The sequence below is a fragment of the Sphaerodactylus townsendi genome, linkage group LG05 (genome assembly GCF_021028975.2).
Source record: "Sphaerodactylus townsendi isolate TG3544 linkage group LG05, MPM_Stown_v2.3, whole genome shotgun sequence".
Taxonomy (NCBI): Eukaryota; Metazoa; Chordata; class Lepidosauria; order Squamata; family Sphaerodactylidae; genus Sphaerodactylus; species Sphaerodactylus townsendi.
In genome coordinates this window covers 139,155,010-139,175,090 of record NC_059429.1, presented here as the reverse complement: position 1 = coordinate 139,175,090, position 20,081 = coordinate 139,155,010, and the positions used below count along the sequence as shown (strand labels likewise).

Genomic DNA, 20,081 nt, shown 5'->3' with positions numbered 1-20,081 from the left:
GGTGGGGGGGGGGGGGGGTGGGGGGGGGGGGGGGTGGGGGGGGGGGGGGGTGGGGGGGGGGGGGGGTGGGGGGGGGGGGGGGTGGGGGGGGGGGGGGGTGGGGGGGGGGGGGGGTGGGGGGGGGGGGGGGTGGGGGGGGGGGGGGGTGGGGGGGGGGGGGGGTGGGGGGGGGGGGGGGTGGGGGGGGGGGGGGGTGGGGGGGGGGGGGGGTGGGGGGGGGGGGGGGTGGGGGGGGGGGGGGGTGGGGGGGGGGGGGGGTGGGGGGGGGGGGGGGTGGGGGGGGGGGGGGGTGGGGGGGGGGGGGGGTGGGGGGGGGGGGGGGTGGGGGGGGGGGGGGGTGGGGGGGGGGGGGGGTGGGGGGGGGGGGGGGTGGGGGGGGGGGGGGGTGGGGGGGGGGGGGGGTGGGGGGGGGGGGGGGTGGGGGGGGGGGGGGGTGGGGGGGGGGGGGGGTGGGGGGGGGGGGGGGTGGGGGGGGGGGGGGGTGGGGGGGGGGGGGGGTGGGGGGGGGGGGGGGTGGGGGGGGGGGGGGGTGGGGGGGGGGGGGGGTGGGGGGGGGGGGGGGTGGGGGGGGGGGGGGGTGGGGGGGGGGGGGGGTGGGGGGGGGGGGGGGTGGGGGGGGGGGGGGGTGGGGGGGGGGGGGGGTGGGGGGGGGGGGGGGTGGGGGGGGGGGGGGGTGGGGGGGGGGGGGGGTGGGGGGGGGGGGGGGTGGGGGGGGGGGGGGGTGGGGGGGGGGGGGGGTGGGGGGGGGGGGGGGTGGGGGGGGGGGGGGGTGGGGGGGGGGGGGGGTGGGGGGGGGGGGGGGTGGGGGGGGGGGGGGGTGGGGGGGGGGGGGGGTGGGGGGGGGGGGGGGTGGGGGGGGGGGGGGGTGGGGGGGGGGGGGGGTGGGGGGGGGGGGGGGTGGGGGGGGGGGGGGGTGGGGGGGGGGGGGGGTGGGGGGGGGGGGGGGTGGGGGGGGGGGGGGGTGGGGGGGGGGGGGGGTGGGGGGGGGGGGGGGTGGGGGGGGGGGGGGGTGGGGGGGGGGGGGGGTGGGGGGGGGGGGGGGTGGGGGGGGGGGGGGGTGGGGGGGGGGGGGGGTGGGGGGGGGGGGGGGTGGGGGGGGGGGGGGGTGGGGGGGGGGGGGGGTGGGGGGGGGGGGGGGTGGGGGGGGGGGGGGGTGGGGGGGGGGGGGGGTGGGGGGGGGGGGGGGTGGGGGGGGGGGGGGGTGGGGGGGGGGGGGGGTGGGGGGGGGGGGGGGTGGGGGGGGGGGGGGGTGGGGGGGGGGGGGGGTGGGGGGGGGGGGGGGTGGGGGGGGGGGGGGGTGGGGGGGGGGGGGGGTGGGGGGGGGGGGGGGTGGGGGGGGGGGGGGGTGGGGGGGGGGGGGGGTGGGGGGGGGGGGGGGTGGGGGGGGGGGGGGGTGGGGGGGGGGGGGGGTGGGGGGGGGGGGGGGTGGGGGGGGGGGGGGGTGGGGGGGGGGGGGGGTGGGGGGGGGGGGGGGTGGGGGGGGGGGGGGGTGGGGGGGGGGGGGGGTGGGGGGGGGGGGGGGTGGGGGGGGGGGGGGGTGGGGGGGGGGGGGGGTGGGGGGGGGGGGGGGTGGGGGGGGGGGGGGGTGGGGGGGGGGGGGGGTGGGGGGGGGGGGGGGTGGGGGGGGGGGGGGGTGGGGGGGGGGGGGGGTGGGGGGGGGGGGGGGTGGGGGGGGGGGGGGGTGGGGGGGGGGGGGGGTGGGGGGGGGGGGGGGTGGGGGGGGGGGGGGGTGGGGGGGGGGGGGGGTGGGGGGGGGGGGGGGTGGGGGGGGGGGGGGGTGGGGGGGGGGGGGGGTGGGGGGGGGGGGGGGTGGGGGGGGGGGGGGGTGGGGGGGGGGGGGGGTGGGGGGGGGGGGGGGTGGGGGGGGGGGGGGGTGGGGGGGGGGGGGGGTGGGGGGGGGGGGGGGTGGGGGGGGGGGGGGGTGGGGGGGGGGGGGGGTGGGGGGGGGGGGGGGTGGGGGGGGGGGGGGGTGGGGGGGGGGGGGGGTGGGGGGGGGGGGGGGTGGGGGGGGGGGGGGGTGGGGGGGGGGGGGGGTGGGGGGGGGGGGGGGTGGGGGGGGGGGGGGGTGGGGGGGGGGGGGGGTGGGGGGGGGGGGGGGTGGGGGGGGGGGGGGGTGGGGGGGGGGGGGGGTGGGGGGGGGGGGGGGTGGGGGGGGGGGGGGGTGGGGGGGGGGGGGGGTGGGGGGGGGGGGGGGTGGGGGGGGGGGGGGGTGGGGGGGGGGGGGGGTGGGGGGGGGGGGGGGTGGGGGGGGGGGGGGGTGGGGGGGGGGGGGGGTGGGGGGGGGGGGGGGTGGGGGGGGGGGGGGGTGGGGGGGGGGGGGGGTGGGGGGGGGGGGGGGTGGGGGGGGGGGGGGGTGGGGGGGGGGGGGGGTGGGGGGGGGGGGGGGTGGGGGGGGGGGGGGGGGGGGGGGGGGGGGGGTGGGGGGGCCGGGGGGTGGGGGGGGGGGGGGGTGGGGGGGGGAGGAGGGTGGGGGGGGGGGGGGGTGGGGGGGGAGGGGGGGGGGGGGGGGGGGGGGGGTGGGGGGGGAGCTATGCCTGGCCCAGCTCCTCATCGACAAGCAGCAGCTACGTACCTGTTGGGATGGTCCGCCCACTCCTCGAACCGGACCAGCCAACCCTGCTGGTGCCTGGGGCATGGGTGCCCCCGCTGGCACGCCTCTCCCAGCAGCTCTGCCGACACCAGGCCCACCTGCTGCACCTGCCAGGGGCACGCGGGCAATTCCAGTCTGAAAGAAGCCACAGAATCCCTGCATCAACTGGCAGTCGCTTTGCAAAGACCTGAGTTGCTTGCGGTCGTCCTCCACTACAGATAAGGCATCTGAGGAACTTTAGGCACACCCTGGGGGACCAAGCTGCAGACGTTCCCAACTTTGAGGGGTGGGGTATAAATTAAATAAATAAAAACTCCAAGCCTCGGCTGCTTCTCCAAATCGGTTGTGGCCTTCACAAAAATGATTTTCTTCCTGTTGCTAAACAGAAAGGTCCCTACTTTACGCTCAGCTTATCTCTCTTCTACCTGCCTCCACCACAGCCAATCCCCATATCTTGTTCTGGCTCCTTGACGCTGCTCTTAGCAGCCTGTCTACCTCTGTTTCCCAAGGGGAGCCTTCTCCTGAGCTTCTCGCTGCCCTGTTTAAATTCCAGCCTTGGCCTCCCATAATCCCCTCCCCCTGCTGGGCGATTTACTCTGCGTCTTGTTCCAGCCTCATGTGTCTATGCAAGAGAATGCAAGGGCATGAGGACAAACGGCATGTGACGAGTTTGTGACATGACGTGCTGCAAAACAGCGCGGTGACCCATAGATAACGCCCAGTCATGAGCATCCCTTCCTGCTGCCCCGCTGTCTCTTGCGAAGCGCCCGGTGGGAGCTCCTGGCTTGTAAAACTCCACAAACCCAGCTAGGCGGGAAGGAGCTGTGCGGAGAAGCCCCCCCCCTCCCCGCCAGGCGGCGTGGCCCCCTCCCCTCGTGCCCACGAGGCTCCCCGTGGCGGCGAAGGCGGAAGCCCGGAGCCCCCGTCGCTTACGTCTTTGGGGGGCGGCCCTTCCACAGTCATGGAGACCAGGTTCTCCCCCCGCAGCAGCACCAGGCCCAGCACGCGCTTCTCCTCCCGCTCGGGCTGCTTGGAGTTCTTCGGCCTAAGGAAAGAAAGGCAGGGTCAGGGGGTGGGGGGCGGGGGTGTGGGGGCGGGAGGGGGCGAGGGGCGGGGCTCACTTGATCTTGCGGAACTCGTCGCAGTCGCAGAGGATGAGGTTCATGTGCTTGTCGAAGGCCTTGAAGGTGCCGATGAAGACGCGCCCGTCCTGCAGGATGCACCGCATGCGGTAGTCGATGTGCTGCAGCATCTTGCTGCTCTTGCCCACCGTCTGCGGGGGGGGGGGAGAGAGAGGGGGGGGCGCGTGAGCCGGGGCGAGTGTGGGGGCAGGACCCGCTCCCCGCCCCCCTCGCGCCCCGCGGAGGCCCTCACCATGGCGGCGGTGTGTCGAGGGGGCCTCAGCCGCTCCGCCGCCTGGCCTGGCCTTCCCTCGCCGTCCCAAAGGCGCGCTCTCCGACGTTGGCCGGAAGCGGAAGTGCAGACGACGCCAGTCCTTCCGGGGCGATGGGCCCGGAGGAGGGGGCGGAGCTGGTCGCCAGGGCGACGGGGCGAGCGGCCGCCGAGGGCGCGTGGGCGGGGCGTGGGGCGGTCTCCAGGGCGACGGGGCTCGGCCTGCTGCCTGTCTGCCGGGCGGCCAATGGGAGCGGGGCAGCTGCTGAGCGGCAGGCGCGTGGGCGGGCGGAGCCTAGGCGGAGAGACGCCCCGCCTCCCTTCTGCAGCCCCGCTTCCTGTCCAGTCCTGGCCGCCCGGCGGGGTGAGCGAGCCGAGCCAGCGGGAGGGGTCGGTCTGGGCCTGGCGCTGCCCCCTCCCTCCCTTCTTCCCCTCAGCCGCCCTGCGAGGTAGGCCGGGGCGGGCGGGAGAAGGGGGGGGGGTCTGCTGTCTCGGGCCTGCCCATCCGAGGGAGGGAGGGAGGGAGGGAGGGGGCCTGAGCGGGGACTTTTGACGGATGCGCCCCGGAGTCGGTGCCCAGGAGCGCCCGAAGGAGGGGAGGCCGGGCTGGGCTGGGCTGGAGGGCGCGGGGTTGGGGAGGTCCGGTAGCCCCCCCCTACCCCCCCGGCAAGCCCGGTCCTGCGCTGATGGGTGGTCGCGGGGTCTTGGGCTGGGATCGAACCGGGACAGCCGCAGCTGTCCAGCAGATCCAGAGCTTGTCGCTTGTAGTTACGTGGTTGCCAATATGTGCGGTTTTATCCCCCGTTCACAACTTAATGAACCATCAGTATACTGTCTAGGAATGGGACTCGCTGGCTGTGGAGCTACCCACAGATCAGGGGATTTGGGTCCGTGGGTACCGGAGAGATTTACTCCGGGGCAGGAAACGTTCCCAGGATCCAGTCCTAAAGAAGGAGCAGCCTGTGGCCTGGAGGGGGGGGGCAGTTTGCTAAGGGCAGCTGACGGCCTCTGCATGCCCCCCCCGCCCCCGCCACTGTGGAAGCTGATAAAACTGACATCTCAGGACTGACTTAATAGGCCCTCTGATAGATTTGTGGAGAAGCGCCCCGTGCCCGTTAGGTATCACGGTGACAGAGCCCAGGGGAAAGCCCCGCCCCTCGCTCGTCTGCATCGGTGAGGATAGGCTGGGACGGCTGCACGAGGAGTTTGCCCAGAGTGTGACTGCCGGCTGCTTTGGTTTGGGGGTTATGTCTGATTAGGGAACAAGAAATGAAGCCAAGGATGCACAAGAGGTGAAAGTTTCCTGCACGTGTCAGTCAAGAGACTTTGTGAGCCTTGCAGTGGTTTTTCAAAGAAGAGTTCGGTAGCAAAGCTACCATTGGAAGGACCCTTCAAGCTGTTCAGTCTGCCTTCAGTGCACTTCAACAGTCGTTTGCAAGCGTATTTTGCTATTTCACACTGTAAAATCCAGCTGCAAAGTGCACTGAAAATGTATTATTTGGCATGTTCTGGGTAAAGCACCCTTTGTGTTGGTGTATTTTGTGAGGATATCTGGATATAAAAGCAAACACGTACAGTCTCGCCCTTAGCTGGATGGCCAGGCTAACTACATGCGCTTGCCCCTTGCCTTGAAAAACGCATGCCTTAAGTCGGCTGTGACTTGCAGACACCGTCCACCACCTCTCTCTCACACCGTTCCTAGGAATGATCTGAAAAACAGCTGCCGCTTGCTTCACGTTGTCAGAGTCCTCAGTTCATTGTTGTTAAGGTTATGAAATGAGGAATGCTTGAAAATGGAAACATTTCCACAGAAAAGTACAGCACTGTAAAATTTTCACCCCACATCTTGCTAGTAAGCAAACATACTTTTCACTTTTCACTCCAGCTGCCATGTTGGGCGGGGGAGGGGCACCCTGGCGTCTGTGTGGCCACTTCAACCAAGTCTAGAAGGGAAAGTGACTCTTGAGTGTAGCAGAAAATAAAAAAGAGCCCCGCCCCCCCCCTCTAGGGAAAAGACTGTCCTGCTTTTTCAAGCACTTCCCCTGGTCTGCCAGCAACAGGTCAGATCTACCTAGGGCCGTGGTGGCGAACCTTTGGCACTCCAGATGTTATGGAATACAGTTCCCAGCAGCCCCTGCCAGCATGGCCAATTGGCCATGCTGGCAGGGGCTGCTGAGAATTGTAGTCCATAACATCTGGAGTGCCAAAGGTTCGCCACCACTGACCTAGGGCATTGCCATTCCCAGCCAGCCCTGGCTCCATCAGAGTTGCTCCCAGCAGAGTGGCTGGAACTCATGGCAGGACCCAGGTGGTTGTATCAGCTCTGAGTGGCAGCGGCGGCTCTCTCCTCGGGGTCTCAGGCACGTGGCCACAGGAATGCTGGATCAATCTTGTCTACTCAGACTGGCAGCAGCTCTCCGGGGTCTCAGGAGGAGGCCTTTCACATCACCTCCTCCCTCGTCCTCTGGAGCTGGAGATGCTGCCTGGAATTGAACCAGGGACCTCCTGCATGCCTAGCAGAAGGCAGGAAACCACTGTTGAAAGGGCCTAGCAACCCCCCCCGCCCCCACTCCATGCAGAACCAGGCAGCAAACCGGGAGGAAAGTCCTAGACCAGTTTTCCCAACCTTTTCAACGTTGCGGTACCCTTGACTTCGCTCTTCATATCTCAGGGTACCCTTGAGGTTCATTTGAATTTTTTTTGCATTTTTAAGGGTTTTTTTTTCTGTTTTTTGGCCTGTAGGTGGGGGGAGTGGCAAGCAGGGGGAGGGGAGGGAAAGCAGCGTTGACAGCCGTGTTGTTTGTTTGCCTAAATTCGGCATAGATTGGGGGGATTTAAAGGGAGAGCTCCCTTTAAATCTATCCCCCCAATCCACACCGAATTTAGGCAAATAAAACAATGCTGTTTTTCAGTGTTGTTTAAAAAGAACCCATGAGGCTTCCAACCCCCCCTTCAAAATCCATTTGATTCCAGGGGTGGGAGGCAGGCGGTAGCATTGTCATGGTACCCCTGGGATGTGCTCAGGGTACCCCAGGGTACCACGGAACCCTGGTTGGGAATCACTGTTCTAGACCTTGCGAGGAGCAGGGGCTTGTTTTACGCGAGCGAGGTTGACGTTGAATCCCCCACTCCTTCCCTGGCCTGCGTGGCCATGCTTTTCTGCCGCTGAGGGGAGAGAGCGCCAGCCACCAGCTTTGGCCAGACTCGTGGCCTGCGTTTCCTGAGGTTGCTGGGCAGCGTCCAGCCTCTGTGCAGTTTGGCAGAAGGCCTGAAGATCAGTCAGTCTGGACCACTCTCTGATGGTACCAGAAGCTCCCAGCCTCTCTCTGGACTGGACCAGCACCAGCGCAGGTTCTGATGGGGACGTGCCTGACTGACCACCCATGTCTTCTCTGTGTCTGCTCAGGTGGTGCTTTGCTGCTGGGTACGGTCCCAGTCCGGCTGGCCTTCCCCTCTGGCTAGACCTGGGGGGTCTGTGTCCCTCCCCATCTTGGAGAGAACGGAAATTCCGGAGAGATGCCGCCCCCCTCGGACATCGTCAAGGTAGCTGTGGAGTGGCCAGAGGCCAATGCCCAGCTACTGGAAATTGACCAGGTGAGTTGGCCTGGGGTGGGTGAGAGACCCCCCCCCCCCGGGGCAATGCTGGCTGTGGTTGACTTGCAGCCTGTGGACAGAGCATGGGGGAGGGGGCTCCAAAGTTGGGCTGAGGTACCGGGGTCCACAGAAGACTTGGCTCACGGCCTGCTCTCTTTCTCTCTCCCCCCTCCCCAGAAGAGGCCCCTGGCATCCGTCATCAAAGAAGTGTGTGACGGGTGAGTCTTGGAGAGAACTTGGTTTGGGCCGGGAAAGGGCGGGGTCAGCATACAATTAAATGGATAAATGAATGGAGGCTGCCTAGCCTGTTGGGGGTCACTTCCTGCCCCCTTGCTGGAGGGAGCTGGGGCCTCCCTTCCTCCGTGGAGACTCCTGCTTCACCGCTGATGGTCTGTCTCTGTCCTTTCCCTTTTCCAGCTGGTCGCTGCCCAACCCCGAGTTCTACACGCTGCGCTATGCTGATGGGCCCCAGCTGTACATAACTGAGCAGGTGCGCCCCCCCCCCACCGCCCTTCTCTCCACAGAGGCTCTGTGGTGGGGAGACAAGGAGAATTCCTTGGAGGGGGGGTTGGCCCCTCTCTTGCTGGTCTCCTCCCCTGGCTGTAGTGGTGCAATGCTGCTCCCCACAGCTCTGTGTCTCTTCACCTTCCAGACTCGCTGTGACATTAAGAATGGGACCATCCTGCAGCTGGCCGTGTCTCCGGTATGTCCGGGCTGCGTGGTGCCCCTGCCCGCCGTCCCCTCTCGCTTCCTCCACAGACGGGCCCCGTCTCCCTGTGCTGCGTCTGGGGGTGAGGCTCTGCTTGCTGGCTGTGGAAGGGGGGGGAGCTGGAAGTGACTGGTGGTCTGGGTGCCTTCTTCCCAGTCCCGGGCTGCCCGCCAGCTGGTGGATCGGATCCAGTCGCACAGCATGGAGGCTCGGCTGGAGGCGATGAAGGAGCTGGCCAAGCTCTCTGCCGACGTGACCTTTGCCACGGAATTCATCAACATGGAAGGCATCACGGTGCTGACCCACCTGGTGGAGAGCGGCACCAAGCTGTTGTCCCAGTAAGTGCTGAGCTTCCCGTTATTCTCGTTGAGCACTTCGTCGCTTCGGTTCCAAGTCAACGTGGCCGCATCCAGTGCACAATTGATGTTAAGGGCTGGTGGCTGTGAGCAAACGCCTCCCCGCTGCGTCCCATCTTCTGTGGGCTCCGTGCCCCTTGTGGTATCCGTCCCGGGTTCCCATTCCCCACCCACCTTGAGGTCTGTGGTTACTAGATTGGATTAGTGGACAGAGAGGCCTCAGGCAGGCAGGTTCCCTGACGTTTCAGTTGTGCTTCTGTCAAGGTTTGGAGGTTTCAACGAATGTGTCGCTTCCTGGCCAGAAAGATGTGGGGTGGGGGTGATGGGAACCGGGTGACAGGAAGGTCAGAGAAGAGGCACTTGAAGGGGGGGGGGGGGCTAGCCCCATCTAGCTTTGGTTTCTAGAGCTTCTCCAAACACACATTCTTCCCCCACACCAGTGGGGAGCAAGTCCAGGAGGGGCAGGGAGAGTGGAGCAGTTCCTCGGTTGCTAGCCACTGAGCCCCCGTCTCAGCCCCCTTTCCGCATCTGGCTCAGGAGCAGGCCCTTCCAGCTTGGCGCTTCGGCTGGTGGGCCGTGGGGGGGGGGGGGCTTTCACAGAGGCCAGCGGGGCTTGTGTGTTTTCCATGCAGCTACAGCGAGATGCTGGCGTTCACCCTGACGGCCTTTCTGGAGCTCATGGATCACGGCATCGTGTTGTGGGACATGGTCTCCATCACCTTCATCAAGCAGGTACCCCCGGCTCTCTGGTCGAGGGCAGCAGAAGGAGATCTCGGCAGAGCAGAAGGACTGTTCCGTGGGTGTGGGGCGGGGGGCTCTCTCTGGCCTGAGGCTGGGCAGGAGGGCTCCGCTTTGGAGGGGCTGCCTTGGGCAGGAGTGGGGAAGGGGGGTGCCTTCCAGGGGCTGGAAAGCAGAGCAGCAGGGTGCCAGGGGGGACTGGCCGTGTGCTTTGGGCTCTGCTCCAAGCAGCTGCTTCCCTTCATCCCCTCCCCGCCCCCAGATTGCAGGCTACGTGAGCCAGTCGACGGTGGACGTGTCCATCTTGCAGCGCTCCTTGGCCATCTTGGAGAGCATGGTGCTGAACAGCCACAGCTTGTACCTGAAGGTGGCCGAAGAGATTACAGTGGGGCAGCTCATCTCTCACCTGCAGGTGTGAGTGTCCCTAGCCTGGGGAACCCCCGCGCGGCTTCAGGGGCGCACCACTAGCCTCGCATTCCTGACCCCCACTTCATGCTGAGAGGGCGGTGTGGCCTCAGGAACGCTTGGCAACGTTAACTAACCTTGAGGCGCTGTGGCTCTGGCAGTGGCTCTCTGGGGTATGGGAGAGAACCTGACGGGGCTGGGATTTGAACCCAGGTCTCTGGGTATGCCACCCAGCAGACCCACCCAGGGACCCCTCCCTCACCATTGCTGACAGCATTGTGGATTGTGGGCGGGGGGGTTCCTGTGCTGGCGCACTTCCTGGAAGTAGAGGGGGAGTGGTCCCAGAGGCAGCCTGCCAACTCCCCCCCCCCCCCCCGCATTTCTCACCCCTTCAGCTCAAACCAGGAGATCCAGACCTATGCAGTGGCCTTGATCAACGCGCTCTTCCTGAAGGCCCCTGAGGACAAGAGGCAGGTGGGTTGGCTGGGAGGGGATGTGGCAGAAGAATTATGGTGTGTGTGTGTGTGTGTCTGTGTGTCTGTCTGTCTGGAGACATCCTGGCCAGGAGGGAGGGAAGGTGGGGGCTGCCTTTCAAGGCAAGGACTGGGGGTGGGGGTGGGGGTGGGGGGGCATTGCTTCCGTGTGTCCGTGTTGCGCTTGTGCCCCCTGTCCTGCCTCCCCCCTGGAGGGGCCGTGTGTTAATCCCCCCCGCTTCTCTTTCTGCCTTTCTGCCTCCGCTCAGCAGGACCCGCCTCTTAACCCACTAGACTTGCCCTGCACTGTAAGTAATGCCCATGTCAGTAGGGGAGGGGTGCCCCCTCCCACTGGCACACTTGCCTGGCAGGGCTTGGTTGGCAGCCTCCCCCCTCCTCCCCCCCCTCCCCACCCACCCCCGGCCAGTGGTTGAGGGATAGGAGATGTGGGGTGAGGATGGGCTGCTTTGTGTTCTGCTCTCTTGCTTCGGTCTTCTGTCGCTACGTTGGGTTTGTTGGGGCAGGGAGGGGCTTCAGAAAGGGGAGCCAAAGGGGGGAGCAGGGAGGGGGCTCCTTCTCAGGGATCTTTGCTCTTTCCAAACCCCAAGGGCCCCCTTTTGACATCCAGGCAACCGTTCAGGACGCACAAACTCACACGTGACAGAAAGAGGAGCCAGTCATTCCGGGGGGGAGGGGGGGTCCACACTGCCTCTGTGCGTGGAGCATAGCCAGCCTGCTGGGGTGGGGGAGTTGCCTCATTGGGGGGGGGGGTGAGCTTTTTCCCTGCCAAGCGCTCTCCCCTCACTGTCCTGCTGCCCCTCGGTGGGGGTGGGGGGTGATGTATGTGTGGAGGGTGCCAGAAGGCAGGGCCCCCCAGGCCTGGTTTGCCCGTGTCTGAGCAGCAGGCCCTTCAGCGAGGCCTCCGCAAGTGGGGCTCAGCTGCCCGCTGAGGATTGTGCCTGCTGGGCTGATGGGCTCCTCCAGGGAGGGCGAAGAACCCCCCAGCCTGATGCCAGCCCTGGAGAGCAAAGCCCCCTCGTGCCAAAGGCCCTCCTCAGCTGGCTGCTCTTGGGGCTGCCAGCACGGCAGCAGAAGGCCCCGCCTTTGAGTGAGGGCTGGAGGGGGGAGCTCGTGCCTTGGGGAGGGAGCTGTCTGTGTTGGGAGCAGGGTGGCCCTGAGAGGCCCTCCTAGACTGGATCTTCTGTCTCTCTCCCCCCCCCTCCCCCCGTGTCCCTGACAGGAGATGGCCAACGCCTTTGCACAGAAGCACCTGCGCTCCATCATCTTGACCGTGAGTCTGTCGCCTTTTCCCCAGAGAGCCTTCCCTCGCGCCCCCTCAGTAATCCTGAGCACAGCTCCGCCTGATCCTTCCCACTGTGCCTCACTGTGTCCTCGATTTTATGGTCCATTTTCCTCACTGATGACGTGGTGGAAATCAGCACAGTCAACGTTGCAACGAGCTGAAACAAAGCAGGAGCTGTTGAGCACAAGATGCTAAGAGGCATAGAAACTCCCTAGCCTGGACCAGACTCTCAGGGCAACTCCCTGATGGTTGCGTTGCAGTGCAGTTCCGTTGACCTCTGCAAAGGAAGCCCTCTTGAGCATAGTTTGCAGAGGGCCCTGCTTCACTGACCCCCTCGGGTGGGGGCCTGCAGGCTCTCTGTTCCTCCTGGGCCCAGCGCACCCCAGGTTGGGCGGCAGCAAAGAGCCCTTGTGCCTTTGGCGTGGCACTGTGTGCATCTTCATTTCCCCCTTTTTAAATACGCAGCACATCATCCGAGGAAACCGCCCCATTAAAACAGAGATGGCCCATCAGCTGTATGTGCTCCAAGTCCTGACCTTCAACCTCCTGGAGGAGCGCATGATGACCAAGATGGACCCCAATGATCAGGTGATTGCTGATGCCGGAAGGGGTGGGTGAGCAGTGTGCTCAGCTTGCCCGCCCGCCCGCTGCCCTCTCACGCCCTCCCCCCTCTCTCAGGCGCAAAGGGACGTCATCTTTGAGCTACGAAGAATTGCCTTTGATGCAGAGGCTGAGAGCAGCAGCATCTCTGGGGGTGGCACGGAGAAGCGCAAAGCCATGTACACCAAGGACTACAAGATGCTGGGCTTCACGGTGGGTCCTGCACAGGGGGATCTGAGTGGGGGGGAGGGGGGGTGGCTGGTGGTGAAGCGGCCAGGGTGGGTCTGGTATGTGCTTTGTCTCATTGCGCCAGGTAAGCCTGCGTGGAGGGCACAGGGGAGGATTCCTCTCCAGTTGTGGCAAGCGTGACTTTTCTCACGCACAGAACCACATCAACCCTGCGCTGGATTTCTCACACACCCCGCCAGGGATGCTGGCCTTGGACAACATGCTTTATCTGGCCAAATACCATCAAGACGCTTACGTCCGGGTGAGGATCGGAGCCCCCTCTCCCCTGTCGTGTCTCTGATCTTGCCCAGCAAGGAGTCTTTGTTGGAAAGGTTTTTCCTTCATTGAACGGCAGGCAGGGGCGGAGCGAGGGGGAACTGCGCCCGGGCCACGCATGCGCCCCGCGCCCCTGCCTGTTGCGCATTCGCAGCGCAGTTCTCAAGCCATCCCGAGAGGGGCTGTCGTTGCCCCAGCCTGGCACTGTGAGCAAGCTGGCCTGCAGACCAGACGGAGCGAAGAGAGAGAGAGAGAGAGAACATTCCATTACAGCGGAAGAGAAACCAGGGAGGGAGGTGGAGGCCAGATCCCGACCGACGGGGGGCTCATGGCGTGGGCGACGGAGGACGCGACACCCCCTGAGGCAGCTGCCCTCTTTCATCTCCCCTCCTGCCTTGCAGATTGTGCTGGAGAACAGCAGCCGAGAAGACAAGCACGAGTGCCCCTTTGGGCGCAGCGCCATCGAGCTCACCAAGATGCTCTGTGAGATCCTGCAGGTTGGAGAACTTCGTAAGTTGTGTGGGAATCTGGGAGCCACATTGATCTGATGTGGGGGGGAGGGAGGGCAGGCAGGCAGGCAGGCATGCAGGCCAGCCCTCCCGCCGTTCCGCAGCCCTCAGAGTCCTGTGAGTCTCTCTCCGGCTGGGGACTGCTGTGGATCTTTTTAAAGGCGTGTTTTCATTAGCAGAGCGTGGACTCTTCTAAGCTGCTCAGGTTTTCTTTCCTTTAGTTCCTGACTGCTTTTGTTTTCGGAGCTTGTTCTTCCTCATATGATTGGTTAGAGATCCGACTTGCCATAGGGGCAGCTCTTTTGCTTCAATTGCTCGCTGGCATCTATACCTCTTTAGCTTTGCTGTGGAGCCTCCCTGGGATCCTTTGGAGTTTGTTGGGGCCCCTTCCGAGTGGTTTTAAACAGCTCCCCCAGGGGGGAAGCCTGGCCCTCCTACCCCTCCCCCTGGGAGCCTCCTGAGGATGACATCACCCCCTCCCACCTCTGGGCTTTGGCTGACAGAAGAGGCAGGGTGGGGGTTGCCTCTTTCTCCTTCCTCGCTGGGGGCTTCCCCCCCTCCCGTAGCCTGACTTTGTTGCTTAATCTCTCCCCACAGCCAACGAGGGCCGGAATGACTACCACCCCATGTTCTTCACTCACGACCGGGCCTTCGAGGAGCTCTTTGCCATCTGCATCCAGTTGCTGAACAAGACCTGGAAGGAGATGCGGGCAACGGCGGAAGATTTCCACAAGGTGGGGGGAGGGGCTTTGCTGTGCTTCTTGGCTGAGTCCCTGAAGCAGCCTCTGGGTTGCCCACGGCCCGTGACCCTCGCTCGCCCGGCTCTCCCCGGCAGGTGATGCAGGTGGTGCGAGAGCAGATCACCCGGGCCCTGCCCTCCAAGCCGAGCTCCCTGGACCAGTTCAAGAGCCGGCTGCGCAGCCTGAGCTACTCGGAGATCCTGCGCCTGCGTCAGTCGGAGCGCATGAGCCAGGACGACTTCCAGTCCCCGCCCATCCTGTGAGTGCTCTTCCCACGCCTGCGACGCCCTCAGCGGGGCCCTCGCCAGCTGCTCACTCGCCTCCCCTGTTGCGTTGCCTTCCCAGGGAGCTGCGCGAGAAGATCCAGCCAGAGATCCTGGAGCTCATCCGGCAGCAGCGCCTGAACCGCCTCTGCGAAGGGAGCAGCTTCCGCAAGGTTGGCAATCGGAGGAGGCAAGGTGAGGCGTGGCAGAGGGGGGCACTCTTGGGCCAGACAGGGGCAACGGCAGCCCTTTCTTGGGTGCTGGAGGAGGAGGAGGCGGCGGTGGCCATGGGGCAGCGGTCCCCTTGGGGTGGTTCATCAGCTGGAGTTGTGTTCCGCATCTTGCAGAACGCTTCTGGTACTGCCGCCTGGCGCTCAACCACAAGACGCTGCACTATGGAGACCTGGAGGACAACACCCAGGGAGAGGTGACCCTGGAGTCCCTGCAGGAAAAGAGTATGTGTCAGGTCGTTGGGGGGGGGGAGGGGGAATGCCATGTCTGGGCTCTGTGGCTGCCCATCTCAGGCCTCCAGTGCATGTGCAGAGTTGCCTTCCTGCCCCTGTGAATGTTGGCTCCTCAGGTTCCAGGAGAGGGGCATTCCTCCTCCTTCTGCCTGGGCTGACTCCTTTGCTCCTTGTTTCCTAGTCCCTGTTGCAGACATCAAAGCCGTTGTCACCGGGAAAGACTGTCCCCACATGAAGGAGAAGGGAGCCCTGAAGCAGAACAAGGTACCCGCAAAGGGGCGAGCCCTCTGCTCCCTGCCAGCCCCCTCTTCTTCCTGCCGAGGCCCAGGGGCAGAGGAGGCGCGAAAGGCAGCTGGGCTTGGCTTTGACCCTTTCTTTCTCGTGGACTTCTCCCTCCCAGGAGGCCCTGGAGCTAGCCTTCTCCATCCTCTATGACCCCGATGAGACCCTGAACTTCATTGCGCCCAACAAATATGAGGTGAAGGAGGGAAGGGTGGCTGGGTGGGGGTGGGGCTGTTTCTCTCGCTTGTGAGACCCCCACTCCTTGCCTGCAAGTTTCTCCCTTCACCTGGCTGCTCCTTTGACAGCCGACGTCCCCCCTTCCCTGCTGGCCAATCCCCTCTCCTGCAGCCTGAGTCTCAGCTGAGGCTGCCTGTGCTCTGGCCAAGGCTGAACTCTGCCGCGTGGCTCTGGGGGGCTTTAGCTCGAGTGCTGGCTGAGTGGGCACATGTGTGGGCCTGGAGTTTTCAGGTTGAGTCTCACTGCCAGGAATGTCTTGTGTGTGTGCGTGTGTGCTGTGCTGTGCCATCCGATTGCGGCTGACTTCTGGCGACCGCAGCAAGGGGCTTTCGAGGCCAGTGAGAAGCATTGGGGGGGGGGGGGGGGGTTGCCACTGCCTTCCTCTGCAGTCTGCCTTGGTGGTCTCCCCTCCAAGAATGGACCCTGCTGGCCTCCCGAGTGTTGCTGAGACCGGGCTCTACACTGCCTCCTCCTCTCTGACCTGTCAGGAATTCAGTGACAAAGAATAGCCAGAAACCAGCCTGGGGCATCTATTCAAGAAGGCCCAAAGAAGCGCATGTGGATGTCCTGTGACTTCAGATTCACTCCTTCACTATGAACTCTCTATCGAGTGTAATGGAGTCATGGATTCAAGATGCAGGGAAACATTAGGAAGAACTTCCTGACTGTCAGAGCTCTTCGACAGTGGAATTCGCTGCCTCGGAGAGTAGCAGAGTCTCCTCCTTTGGAGGTTTTTTAAGAGAGGCTGGATGGCCATCTGTCAGGAGTGCTTTGATTATGTGTTCCTGCATTGCAGGGGGTTGGACTTGATGGCCCTTCTGGTCTTTTCCAACTCTATGTTTCTAAATAGAATACCTAACTCCCCCGGCCCCCGTTTCTTAGCAGTGGTTATCCTGCCCACCGTGGAATCTAACTATCCCAATATTGTTTATTTTATGTATTTGCAAAAGTTATTTCCCATGTCTCTATCCTTACTAGAAGAAGAAGAAGAAGAGGAGGAGGAGGAGTTTGGATTTATAACCCCCCTTTCTCTCCTGCAGGAGACTCAAAGGGGCTGACAATCTCCTTTCCCTTCCCCCCTCACAACAAACACCCTGTGAGGTAGGTGGGGCTGAGAGAGCTCCAAGAAGCTGTGACTAGCCCAAGGTCACCCAACTGGCGTGTGTGGGAGTGCACAGGCTAATCTGAATTCCCCAGATAAGCCTCCACAGCTCAGGGCCACCAAAGCAGTGAACGGATTAAAATCATACATAATAAAAACACATCTTAAAAACCATTTAAACCAAACAAAAACATATAATTAAAACACTTAAAAGCACATATACAGTAATATGAACACAACAATTAAAAACTGGAATGCAGGATCACCGAGGGAACACCTGATGAAGCAGAGAAGTCTTCACCTTCTGCTGGAACAGTGGTTCTCAACCTGTGGGTCGCGACCCCTTTGGGGTCCAACGACCCTTTCCCAGGGGCCGCCTAAGACTCTCTGCATCAGTGTTCTCCATCTGTAAAATGGATAAATGTTAGGGTTGGGAGTCACCACAACATGGGGAACTGTATGAAAGGGTCGTGGCATTAGGAAGGTTGAGAACCACTGTGCTGGAAGATGGCAACAGAAGGGGGCAGAGGGTTCCAGAGTTTTGGGGCCATGTCCAAGAAGGCCCTGTCCCACGTTGCTGCCCAGAAGGTTGGGAGCACCTTCAGCAGGGCCTTAGCAGAAGAGGTCCTGTTGTTGGATAAGCAGGTGGCAGCAGTGGGGAAATTTTGGCTTGTGAACCAGATTCTTGGGCAAAACACATCTTGACACTGTGGCGCATCCCCAGATGACAACTAGATTAGTTGACTGCAATTCATGCTACATGGTGTTGTTCTTGAAGACTGTTTGGAAACACAGCTGGTACAGGAATGCTGCAGCTGCAGCACTGACTAGAGTGGGTCTTTGGGACAATATCATTCCGGTAGAGTTGGAAGAGACCCCAAGGGCCACCAAACGGAGCTCCCTGCCATGTCAAAAAACCCCGGACAAATGGCCATCTAGCCTCTGTGTAAAAACCTCCAAAGAAGGAGGGGCCTCCACCACACTCTGAATTCCACTATTGATCAGCCCTTATTTTCAGGAAGATCTTCCTAATGTTGGGTGGAATCTCTTTTCTTGTCACTGGAATCCCTTACTCCTGGTCCTACTCTCTGGAGCAGCAGAAAGCAAGCTTGACTCCCTCACCAACATGACATCCCTTCAAATATCTACACATGGCTATCATGTCACCCCTTAACTTCCTCTTCTCCAGACTATTTATTATTATTATTATTTATTAAATTTAGTATACCGCCCTATCCCCGAAGGGCTCAGGGCTAAACATCCCCAGCTCCCCAAGTCTCTCTTCATAGGGCAGGGATTCCAGACCTTTGGCCATTTTGGTCGCCCTCCTCTGGACCCGTTCCAGCTTGTCAATATCCTCCTTGAATTGCGGTGCCCAGAACTGGACACAGTATTCCAATAAGGTCTGACCAATAGAGGGCAGAGTGGTCCTGTTGTGTCCCTCGGCCTGGGCACTCCTGTTGATGGGGCCCAGAATCGCCTTGGTTGTCCTGACTTCACTCCAAGGTGTCCCTTGCTCCTCCCCCCCGCCCAGTACTGCATCTGGATCGACGGCCTGAACGTGCTGCTGGGGAAGGACATGGCCAGCGACCTGACCAAGAGCGACCTGGACACCCTGCTGAGCATGGAGATGAAGCTGCGCCTGCTGGACCTCGAGAACGTCCACATCCCCGAGGTGCCTCCCCCCGTCCCCAAGGAGCCCAGCAGCTACGACTTTGTCTACCACTACGGCTGAGGCGGGGTGCGGGAGGGGCCTTTCCAGCCTCTGCCTCTCTTGCATGCGCAGGCCCTGGCTCGGCTGAGTGACTGGGGGGAGGGGGGCTCCTGTTGCTGACCCTCGGGGCCCCCGGATGGCAGGGGGCAACCGCCAGGGCTCCTGGTGCTTCTGCGGCCCCTGCTGCCCCGGCCCCCAACCACAGGACGGCTGGAGAGTTCTGCTTCCTGACTGGCTGGGACATCCGCAGCTTCTCCAGGGGAGGCCTGGGAAGGGGCGGGAGGGCGAGGGGCGGGGGGTGGCGCTGGCTGGCACCCAAGGAGCAGGGTGCTGCTGGCCGGACCAGGCACCGCTTCTCTCCCCGCCGACGTGCGTATTAAAGGCTCTTTCCTTTCTGGTGACTTTACCTCTTTTCTTCTTCTGGAGGGGTGCAAATGGTGAAGCTCCCTGTTGGGAGGGGCTTTCCTGAGCTCTGCCCACTTTGCTGCAGGGGGAGGGCCTTCTGCCACTGTGTGTCTCAGCCCTTGCAGGCGCTTGAACGATTCTGGCTGCAGGTGGGGCAGGCAGCTTGGTCGGTCTGTAGCAGCAAAGCGGAACAGGAAAGGTGTAGCATCGCTGCCCTGAAGCATGGCCGTCCCAGCATAAGCTCTCCTGCGTCAGGCCTCACCTTCTCAGGGGCACGTGAAGGGGGTGTCCTGCATAGCCACCGAGGGAAGGAGGGAGCTGTGCAGTGGCGCGGGGAGAGAGAGAGCTCCTGCTGATTGATCGGTTGTTGAGGAAAAGGACCGGAAGAGATGTGGTGGACACACTGGATGGCCAGAGAAAGGGAGTTCCCGCCTCTGGGGGGGGCAGTTGAGAGATTTCGGTCTGGAGGTGTGCCGTGTGGGGGTAGGATCCAGCTCGATGACTGGGTTGCAAGGTCAGAGCTGGTTGCCATCTTTGGGGGGGGGGGTCATCCTCACTGTTCTGCAGCTTGCGAGAGACGGGGAATTCAGCACTCCCCTTTAGTTGGATGGTGATGGGGCCGGTAAGCTCTCGATGGTTCCATCTGAGGTGGTGGAGGAAGAGTTCTTTGTCCGCAGTGGGTCGTCTAGGAAGGTGGAAAATGTTCACCCTCAGCAGCCTGAGGAATCAGAGCAAGTGTGACGAGCAGCAGCAGGTGGGGCTCTGGTTTTCGGCTTCTTCACACTTCCTGTGACAATACAAGAAGGGGCCTGCAGACTCAGGCCAGCGGCCCACCCACCCAGTCCTACATTTATTTATTCACAATTTGATTTATAGGCCTCTCCCTGGTGGGCTCCAGGAGGCTGACAAATCCATTAATCTGCTAAAATATTTATTCTGTTTTGTTTATTTTAAATGTCTACTTCACCCCTCTCTCCTTTTGGGCTCTTGTAGTGTTTCCAAAAAAATATAAATGCACCATGTAAATCCAGCAGTAAATGCAATAAAATCTGTAAATTTCAAGCTACCTATAATTTCTACAATTCCACGATGGCAATAAAAAAGCTGAATTCTGCCTAAGCCACAGGTGTCAAACTCACGGCCCTCCAGATGTTATGGACTACAGCTCCCATCATCCCCTGCCAGCATGATGCTGGCAGGGGATGATGGGAACTGTAGTCCATAACATCTGGAGGACCGCGAGTTTGACACCTGTGGCCTAAGACCACTAAGAATGAAAATGGAAGGGGGGGGGGGAAGAGTCCAAATGCCAATTGTTCCTGCCTCACCCATGTGTGTGGTGGAAGAGTGCTGTCTTACAGGCCCTGCGGAACTCTGCTAGATGCTGCAGGGCCCCAGCCTCATGGGACGAAGTGTTCCGCTAGGGCCCCAGTGGAACGCTTTGTCCCTTGAGAGACTGGCTGGATTTCCCTTGGGCCAGGGACCACGAGTAAGTTTTCACTCATTGTTATGAGTGTCTGTTGGTGGATGTAACGGGAGAGACGGTCCAACAGGTCCGTTGCCCCAGACCGTTTAGGGCTTTGTGCATCAGTACTAAAACCTTGAACTTGATGTGGTGCTCCCCCTGGAGCCAGTGCAGCTGGAGAGGGCCGGATGAGTAAGTGTGTGCCACGAAACACCCGTCAGGGCCCTCACCGCTGC

General features: G+C 63.1%; 2 protein-coding genes across 3 annotated transcripts; one reads left to right on the top strand and one right to left on the bottom strand.

The window, feature by feature from the left end:
• Positions 1 to 2,563: 2,563 nt before the first annotated feature.
• LOC125432394 (small nuclear ribonucleoprotein-associated protein B') lies at positions 2,564 to 4,102 on the bottom strand (the record flags this gene model as incomplete). Its single annotated transcript, XM_048495863.1, has 4 exons — positions 3,965 to 4,102; positions 3,712 to 3,863; positions 3,524 to 3,635; positions 2,564 to 2,725 (listed from the first exon to the last, which is right to left on the bottom strand). Coding segments are annotated over exons 1-4 (429 nt in total), but the record flags the coding sequence as incomplete, so codon positions are not given.
• Positions 4,103 to 4,285: 183 nt separating this feature from the next.
• ELMO2 (engulfment and cell motility 2) lies at positions 4,286 to 18,370 on the top strand. 2 transcript variants are annotated; one of them, XM_048498152.1, is made up of 22 exons: positions 4,286 to 4,431; positions 7,389 to 7,576; positions 7,754 to 7,794; positions 7,994 to 8,066; positions 8,229 to 8,279; positions 8,442 to 8,623; positions 9,274 to 9,373; positions 9,642 to 9,793; positions 10,180 to 10,258; positions 10,530 to 10,565; positions 11,498 to 11,548; positions 12,026 to 12,148; positions 12,239 to 12,373; positions 12,546 to 12,650; positions 13,066 to 13,174; positions 13,771 to 13,907; positions 14,009 to 14,172; positions 14,259 to 14,371; positions 14,524 to 14,631; positions 14,822 to 14,904; positions 15,041 to 15,118; positions 17,796 to 18,370. In XM_048498152.1, the coding sequence occupies exons 2-22, from the start codon at positions 7,499 to 7,501 to the stop codon at positions 17,994 to 17,996; spliced, it is 2,199 nt and encodes a 732-aa protein (XP_048354109.1). In that variant the 5' UTR covers positions 4,286 to 4,431; positions 7,389 to 7,498; the 3' UTR covers positions 17,997 to 18,370. The 2 variants fall into 2 exon arrangements, with proteins under 2 accessions (XP_048354109.1, XP_048354110.1); XM_048498153.1 differs by lacking the exon at positions 10,530 to 10,565.
• Positions 18,371 to 20,081: the final 1,711 nt, after the last annotated feature.